We start from the raw sequence: 9,311 nt of genomic DNA, 5'->3' as shown, positions 1-9,311 counted from the left end.
TCGTACTCTTAACTGTGTGTATTTTAATGTAAGTTTAAATGTGGTGTCATTGATGTATTTCTGTTCGAAGAAGTCAAAGACAAATTTCCACTACGGTGGACAATAAAGTCTAATAATAATAATAATATTATCAAATGACCAGGACAAAACCATATCTGTAGAGAATGATTTATTTATTAATTGTAACAGAAGCAAAGTAATACAATATTTTAATCATCAATCATAGTTGTAAATCAGTCTGTGTTATGGTTGATTTGATTATTAAAGGTGCAGTATGTAAGAATGACAGCTAGTGGTCGAAACAGGTACTGCAGTATTATTCAAAATATCAGAGATCGTGGTTTCTCCCGCCTCCTGCTCCTCAGACTGGACGGCGCTCACTCTGGTTGCCAGTTTGAGCACACGCAACAGGAATGGGCGCAATGGACAATGAAAATTGCCAAACTGGCAACGTGCAGTATCACAGACCAAAACAAAAAGAAACATTCCAGCCTGGAAACGCACATTTCAAAGTAAAATAACTGGCTGTAGAAGTGTTTTTCAGAGAAATTAGTATGTGAACTTAGCATGTTTCCCAAATATCTGCAAACATATTATGGTATTTGTATGCTTTAGTAGAGTGAAAAAGTTACATACAGCACCTTTAATGATCAGCTGTTTATATGAACAGACTGAAACATGCAAAAACTATTTAACATTAAACAGAAAAAAACCCATAATGATTGGCTTATTGCTCCGTCCGCATGTTTTCATGCACATTTCACATGCGTCAAAAATGTGTCCACATTAAGTGTAACTGGAATTTACATTAAAACAAAAATTGAGGACTCTACCGCCTTGTTTCAGAACGCTGCACACCACTGATATTTATTATTCATCTTTTGTGTTTTTCATTGCCTGACGAATCTCTTCCAGCAGATTATCTTTGTTGTTTGTGATGTTTTTTCCAGCGACCTCCATAAGATCAGTGATCATCTTAGCGCTGTAAGAACCTTGTATAGTGGTATATTTATTCCTCCATTCCTCAATTTTATCTGATGAAACATTAACACACTTAAATCAGAACACAGTTGATATTTCAGTTTTATTCAGGACATTGTAAGATCATAACTTGCCTCCACAGTTGACCACATTAAAGAGAGGGACGTGGATCACGGTTGGAGTGTTTTGGCCTTTGAACACATAGAAGTCCTTCGGTTTCTCTGAGTGTCCATTGGGAATGCTGAGCTCAGGGAAAGGGATGTTTAGTTTCCCGCACGTCTCAGCAGCTTCCCTCACCGTCTGCAGTAGAAAAACAGCCCATTATTGTTTGATTAAAAGGGTTAGACAGACATTTCAAGTTTAAATTTAAAGTATTCACCAAAATCGTCAAGATGAGAAATCCCCTCTGAGATAAATGCTAACGGACAGCACTCAGGTATTATAAATAAATATGGTTAGATGAAAACCCATGCTTTTATTTTTAAATGGTTTTCTTTCTTGTTTTTTGAACGAGACACTGCGTTGTTAAAAACGACTCTTTGGGGACGCTCCCTGAGCGTGCGCCTCTGAAGTATGAATGAAACTATTCCAATCCTGATTGGTGTTGCGTCATGACGTAACATGTGACGGCATACCCGGAAGTATAAATAGACACCAGCACACACACGCGTTAGCCTCGTGATGAAGCAAGCCGCTCCCAGGCATGAAGGGGCGTGGCAAGGCGACGCAGTGTCTCGTTCCCTTCTCAGGGAACAAGGGTTACAGACGTAACCCGAGACGTTCCCTTTCGAGGGAACTCGCACTGCGTCGTTAAAAACGACTCTTTGGGGAACAAATACCCACCTGCGCACTGGGCGTGTTAGGGAGGTGCAGACTATAAAATCTGATAAAAGTGTGTGGGGTAGCCCAACCGGCTGCCTCACAGATCTCCTGGAGGGGCAGCCCCGAGTAGAGGGCCCTAGAGGAAGCCATGCCTCTAGTGGAATGAGCCCTTATGGCCAAAGGTGAAGGCAGATTGTGCACCTGGTAAGCCGAGACAACAGCCTGTATAATCCAGTTACTGATTGTTTGCTTGGATGCAGGGAGCCCCTTCTTAGGTGACCCAAAACACACTAACAGTTGGTCCGACCTCCTCCAAGAAGAGGACCTCTCAAGGTAAAAACTCAGTGCTCTGACAGGACAAAGCACGTGGAGTCTCTCTTCTTCTGCCGACACATGTGGTGGAGGATGAAATGCCTGCAGGACGATAGACCTTGCCACGTTGTAAGGCACCTTGGGCACATAGCCAGGTCTCGGATGCAAGATGGCCTTAACTCCTCCCGGAGCAAACTCCAAGCAAGCTGGCGAAACTGCCAGGGCTTGGAGATCTCCCACCCTCTTAAGCGAGGTAATGGCTAAGAGAAATGCCATCTTAAACGTCAAATCCTTAGGTGAAGCCGACTGAAGTGGTTCGAAGGGGGCCATGGATAACCCTTCAAGAACCACCGCCAGATCCAATGCAGCAACTCTGGTCCTGGTTGTCGGTCTCATCCTCCATGTACCACGGAGAAAACGTTTGACCAGCTGGTTCCTCCCCAGCGGCCCATCACTTAGTGGTGCATGGAAAGCCGCAATGGCAGCCACGTACACCTTAAGTGTGGAAGGGGTGAGACCAGCAGAGAAATTATCTTGAAGGAATTCCAGAACTGAAGCCACTGGGCAGTTAACTGAGTCTAACTCATGTTCTCTACACCAAGTGGAAAACACATTCCACTTTAGGCCATACAATCTCCTCGTAGAAGGAGCTCTGGAGCCAAGTATGGTCTCGACCACTCCAGCTGAAAGGCCGGCATCTAGGTACTGTACCCCCTCAGGGGCCATACCCACAACTTCCACATCTCTTGGCGAGGGTGGAATATCGTGCCTTCCGCCTGAGACAACAGATCCCTCCTCAGGGGAATCTGCCATGGCGGACCTATCAGGAGTGCTATTATGTCTGAGAACCATACTCGGGCCGGCCAAAACGGGGCTACTAGGAGTAGACTGACTCCCTCTCGACGGACCCTCTACAGAACTCCCGGGAGCAGAGCGATTGGGGGAAAAGCGTACATGCGTAGCCTCGGCCACGCTTGTACCATGGCATCCAACCCCAGTGGAGCTGGATGTGATAGGGAAAACCACAGTGGACAGTGGGACGTCTCTTGAGACGCAAACAGGTCCACTTCCATAGGTCCAAACCTCTTCCATATCAACCTCACCACATCCAGGTGAAGTCTCCATTACCCGGGCCTCAGCCCCTGTCTCGACAGGATGTCTGCTCCCTGATTCTGAACCCCCGGGACATACATTGCTCTGGGACCAGAAGAGAATCTGATGCACCAGTTTGTATAGAGGGTGCGATCTGAGACCCCCCTGTCGATTCAGATAAGCGACCACCGACGTATTGTCTGACCGTATCAAGACATGGTAGCCTTTGATGTCTGGGAGGAAGATCCTCAAAGCTCTGAACACAGCCAACATCTCTAGGCAATTTATATGCCAAGAGCGATGATGGTCCTGCCACAGACCCCTGACAAAGCGGCCTTCCATGGCCGCGCCCCAGCCAGTGAGGGAGGTGTCTGTCGAAACTGTTTTCCGGCAACATGACGCTCCTAACACTGGCCCTTGGGACAGGGACCAAGGTTTCTTCCATATTAATAGGGAACGAAGGCATTTGCGCGTGACCCTGATTGTACGGAACGGATTTCCCCTCGGGGAAAACCCCTTGGCTTTCAGACACCACTGAAGGGGCCTCATGTGTAGAAGGCCCAAAGGTATTATGTTGGATTCCGCTGCCATTAGGCCCAGCAGTCTTTGAAATTGCTTTACAGTGATGGCCTGGTCTAGCTTTAACCCGGACACCATGGCTTGGATGGACTCGATACGTACGGGAGATATATGAAGCCTCAGTGGAGCCAGAGCTCCATCCATACACTTGGTGCGGGGAGAGAGTGCTAGGCCGAACGGAAGAACCTGATATTGGTACGCTTTGCCCCCGAAAGCGAACCTCAGGAATCTCCTGTGACATGGAAGGATGGAGACATGGAAATAAGCGTATTTTAGATATATCGTGACAAACCAGTCATCGGATCTGATTTGATTCACAATGGTGGGAATAGTGAGCATCTTGAACCTGAACCTCCTCAGAGAACGATTCAAGTGCATCAGATCTAAAATCGGTCTTAACCCTCCATCCTTTTTTGGAACTATAAAGTACCGGCTGTAAAACCCGGACTCCCTGTCTGGAGGAGGAACACGTTCTATGGCCTCTTTGATCAGCAGAGAGTGTACTTCTTGTTCCATTACCCTGAGCCTGCTCTGGAACCACTGCAGTCTGTACCACCCCAGCAAACTTGGGGGGGCGGTGACCAAACTGCAGTCTGTACCCTATTTTTATTATACACAGGACCCATGCAGATACATTGGGAAGACGTTGCCACGCTTCTACAAAATCTACTAAGGGAACCAGCCTCTCGAGGCTGGCCTCGGGTATTTTTCGAGCACTGTTCTCGACCACCTGAAGGGGAAGACCGGCAGGAATTAGCTGAGACTGACTTTGTGACCATAATCGATGCTCGTTTACAAATTTTTGGGACGAACGACACCGTGTGCGTTCGCTGGAAATTAATGTGGCCCGAAGCGTCGTGGACGGCGGGAAACCGACATCGATTTCCTGAGGGCTGCCTTTCCATGCGGGGGAAACAGCCCTCAGAGATCCTAGCACCCCAGTTAGGACCTCTTTCCCGAAGCCCTCTTCGCCTGAAGGACGTCCCTTAGGTCGCCCTTCTGGCTAGATGACTTCAGGTGAGAGCGTTTCCTCTGTTGCCAGGCTCCTGTGGGAGGGGCTCTAGAGGCAACGCTCTCTTTCTGTTCTTGCCGATATGAGGAGCTCGTTGACGGCTTAGGGGGGCCACTCTGGCCAGCCTTCCAGGATTTAGATTTTGAGCGGCCAGAACAGGCCAGAAGGCGAGAGCAGCGCATCCGGGAGAAAACTCTTATCTTTTTCCTTTATACCTGATAAATTCAGCCACAGATGCCTGTCCGTGGCTACCAGAGCTGACATGAAGTGGACGATAGCACGGGCCGTCTCCTTAGTAGCCGGAGAGAAAAAATCTGTGGCTCTTCGAAGTTCAGCAATATCTTGAGGTGTGGGTCCCTCGCCCTCATCTAAATCCTTCAATAGGTCGGCCTGGTATGCCTGCAAGATGGCCATAGTGTGCAGACATGAACCAGCCCGACCTGCCGCCATATATGCCCTGCCCACCAATGCAGAGGTATTTCTGCATGGTTTGCTGGGCAGCACCGTGGCTTTTAGGGATGATGCCGCTTCAGGAGAGAGGTAGCTGGCAAGAGCCTCCTCCATCTCCGGCATCTTCCCATACCCCAACTCTCTCGCGCCTACCACGTGGCTATAATCCACAATTGTGAGCGGTGCTGCTGGAAGCGCTCATCTAGCTTGCTTTTATTTTGCACCTCCTGCTTATCAAGTGGCCAGTTGATGTTGAGTCTGGACACTGCACGCGTCACAACCTCAACGAGCTCCTCATAAGCGGGAACGTGAACTGGCGAGTCTAAATCACGTTCGTCCGCCTCGATGCTGAGTACATCCACTTCCTCGGAAGCAGACAACTCAAGCATGGGACCCTCGTCACGGGCAGAAGAAGGAGCAGCGCGGGCTTCTGCACCATGAACACGGGCTTCAGAACCTTCAGACGAAGAATGAGAAGGTGCCGCAGCAGTCTCATTCTCGTCTGCAAGGTCCTTTTGCGAACCCCACGATCTGAGTCGCCGCGCCGCCTCAACGGACGCGGCACCCGAACCGCGGGGAACGCGAGCCTGGCCATCCTCATCAAAGACAGCCAGGCGGGAGCGCAGCACTCTGATAGGGAGTGATTCACAATGACCGCAAGCAGCTCCCTTGAGAGCTGCCCGGGCGTGCTGCACTCCCAAACAGTCCACACATAACTGATGTGTGTCCCCACCCGTGATATATCTAGGGCAGGGGTGCACACATTTTTTTAACTGCTCACTCGCCATAATAATGATCAGATACGTGACAAACAACACCAAATATAACAGACAGAACAGAGAGCGCTTGCTGAAGAGCTACTAAAGTATATGTAAATCCATTAACATATTTATTGACATATCACTTAATACTTACTGATATAAAATTATAATTCAACTTTTGGAGTATTTCTTTATTTCTCACTGCACATTTCTTAATATTATGCCTAAAATGTGTTTTGATATCATTATTAATAAGGATTGTATGATTGCTGTATAATATCAGTTTTTAAATGCATGATATTTAAAGTGTACTTAAAGTATACTTACAATTGTTCCACTTTAGCACAATCAACTATACTTAAGTACATCTCGGACCTCAGCACTATTTCCTCACAATTAAAGTGCATTGAGTATGAAATTAGTTGTTCCAGTTTAGCAGACTGTAAGTATACCAGTTTGGTATTCCAAAAGTACAATTGCAGGGTATTTTTATTAAGGAAATAAATATGTAAATGTATTTGTAGTATACTTAGCACAAAACAATGTATTAATTAAACAAATTAAAACAATGTATAATACATAAAACAATGTATTAAAACAAATACATTTTAGTATATTTGTTTTTCACTAAGATGGTGCTATTGGAAGCTTTATGGAATCTTACAGTAAAGCACATTCGGTTTATGCATTAATCTGGCTAGAAAATCAAAAATTAAGTACATTATACAAATCAAAACATTGTAAAGACAGGTCAACCTACCAAAATGCTTGAAACTACAGTAACTACTCAAAAAATTAAACACATCCGCAGTGTATTGTTTCATAAACTGTTTTGCATCAAATATTTTAGCGACTTTCAATTGGCGTGTTTGAGAAATCAGCTGATGTTTGCCTCCAGAGATCTCTGAGAAAAGAGGAGAACATGATTGAGTTATTTTAATCTGATGCAGGTTTGTGTATCTTGTGTTAATTAGATGTTTTTGCATATTACTGTTTCATCAATTAGTTTGTAGTTTATTTTACTGTTTAAATGTTGCTGAAAGGCCATTAAAGATACATTTTCCAGCACACTTTTGTGTATTATTACCGCTCAGCGCTGTTCTGATGCATTCATCAAGAGCTGACGGATCTTTGCCATTCAAAACCGAGAGATTCCTGTCCACGAGATCAATGAGCACCTGGTGACATTCGTCTATGGGAGGGGAGTTTGACTCTTCTGAAGAAAACACACCTTGAACAAACATGAACACAGGGCAAAATGTCTTGTATATCAAGTGCTTTCCATCCCCAAATTTATGACATTCAGGTATCAGGTGTTTTAAGGTGACACTCATCATTATAGCTCACTTTTATTTTTCATCATTAAAGAGTTTAACTTTTTATTCCTCAGCAGGAAGCATGAACAGATCATTAGACACAAAATAATATAATAATAATATGTTTTATTTATAAAGCGCCTTTCCCAAGCTCAAGGTCGCTGTACAAGAATATATAAAAAAAACACAGCATTAATCATTAGTATGCATCACATAGGACATATAGACATATATACATATACAATATACAATATACAGTAACAAAACAGCAGAACACTAAACAGAGGAGGGTTGGAAATACTGTAAGAAAAGATTAAAAGATTAACTAAAAAAGGTTTTTAGTTGAGTATATAGTAGAACTGGAAAAAAGAGGTAGAGGAAGAGAATTCCAGAGTTTCGGAACCACAGCACTGAATGATCTTCCACATATACCACAAAAGATAAATCAACTTGTCAATAAATAAAAGCTGTAATAAATGCTTTACCTTCCCTCGTTTCCGTACGCATCATCATTTCTGTTCGTGTTTTAGATTTAGCTTTTAAATGCTGTAATAACTCTGGGGGGGAAATCAAATAGAATTAAGGTTCACATGATAATGAAATGACTCTCAGCTTTAGACAGAACTGAATCTTCAGAACAAATGAAGTTGCACCTTTAATTTTTTCCCAGAGGAATTTACGGATCTCGACTCCATCGGCTAAAGCGCTGCCGCACAGACCTGCAGAAAACACAGTTAAGCTTAAAAGTGTTCACAATAAACAAAAATTTATAATTTTTTTAATAAAATAATACAATATGATTTAAGATTTTAATTTTATTTCCTTTTAATCAAGGTTTATGTTGAAAAGCAGCACCTCAGTGTGTTGGTGAAATTGCTTTTTTAATGATTTTTCAGCATTTCTAATTTCAATGCTTTATATTTCATGTTTTATGTTTTGACAGACCTGGGCCCGTATTTAAGCTTCTCAAAGTGCCTTTTTAGTCTTAAGTGCTGAGAAATCATGAAATTTACTCCATCTTTCAAACTTAAGTATAAAAGCAAATTATCACATTTCTTAAGGCTAAGAATCACTCTTTCTCCCCCGGTTATTTAAGACAGCTCGAGAGGTCTAGGAGTTGCCAGTAGGGGCTTGTGAAGGCACTGAGGAGACAGAGACCAGAGCAAATCTTTCAGGAGAGGAAGAATGTTTTTGAAATGTTTGACGACGAGCAGTTAATCAAACGGTATCGTATTCTCTTGAAAATTATTTATTGTCAAATGTGTGTTGAATGTAAACTTTCACTATTCAATGTAAATTCATCTGAGAATATTCTAAAATAAGGAAATCTATTCAGTAATTGGCCCATAACTAAGTCATCATCCAAAATCCCATCTGTGACACAGCAAAGTGTTGTGAATCAGCTCCAAGACTGACACTTAAGATTTAGTCCTACACTTCACTTAAATTACGACTGAGATGCTTGATAACTAACTTTTAAAAGCTGCTCTGAGCCAAGAATTGTTTTACTCTAAAGTCAATTCTTAGCAATTCTTAGCAGTGTTCTTGTGAGTAATTCTCAGAGGCTTGATAAATGAGACCCCTGATCTCCAGATAAATCCCAGATACTGTTTTACACTATTCTCTAATTCAGGTCAATGTACAATGGAGAATCAAGAGAATGTAAGTTGATATTATAAATAAACTCTCCTGTCAGAAAGTTTGTTACCTTGCAGGTACAGCATGTCAATCTCAGGCTGGTTCTTGATCTTACGGCCATTTTCAAACTTGCTGCCAAAGTTGGATGTTTTCACAAACGCTCCAGTGAGGGAATAACCGGCTTCATATGGAGTGAACTCAAACCAGGGGTCTGCAGACAGAGACACGTCCATATAACAGCTGACACAAACACAGTAACTCTGTCTGTCTTTCTCACACACACACACACACACACACACCTACCGCCATCTTTTCTCTGTTTGCATTGCTTGTCGATCGCGGTGTAGA

General features: G+C 43.7%; 1 protein-coding gene across 1 annotated transcript in view; it reads right to left on the bottom strand.

The window, feature by feature from the left end:
• Nucleotides 1-6,659: 6,659 nt before the first annotated feature.
• LOC309500138 (cytosolic phospholipase A2 gamma-like) overlaps nt 6,660-9,311 on the bottom strand; it is a gene marked incomplete at its 3' end in the record, with an annotated part of 8,856 nt that continues 6,204 nt past the window's right edge. The window contains exons 6-11 of the mRNA XM_082171702.1: nt 9,267-9,311; nt 9,034-9,174; nt 7,979-8,044; nt 7,811-7,882; nt 7,097-7,240; nt 6,660-6,913 (exon numbers count right to left, since the gene is read on the bottom strand). The exon at nt 9,267-9,311 is cut by the window's right edge and continues 58 nt beyond it. Coding sequence (XP_082027828.1) covers nt 6,660-6,913; nt 7,097-7,240; nt 7,811-7,882; nt 7,979-8,044; nt 9,034-9,174; nt 9,267-9,311 — 722 coding nt within the window. The remainder of the gene's footprint in view (nt 6,914-7,096; nt 7,241-7,810; nt 7,883-7,978; nt 8,045-9,033; nt 9,175-9,266) is intronic.

Source organism: Leuciscus leuciscus (genome assembly GCF_965113295.1).
Source record: "Leuciscus leuciscus genome assembly, chromosome: 5".
Lineage (NCBI taxonomy): Eukaryota > Metazoa > Chordata > Actinopteri > Cypriniformes > Leuciscidae > Leuciscus > Leuciscus leuciscus.
Note: the sequence above shows the minus strand (reverse complement) of the source record. Positions and strands in the feature narration are given on the sequence as shown.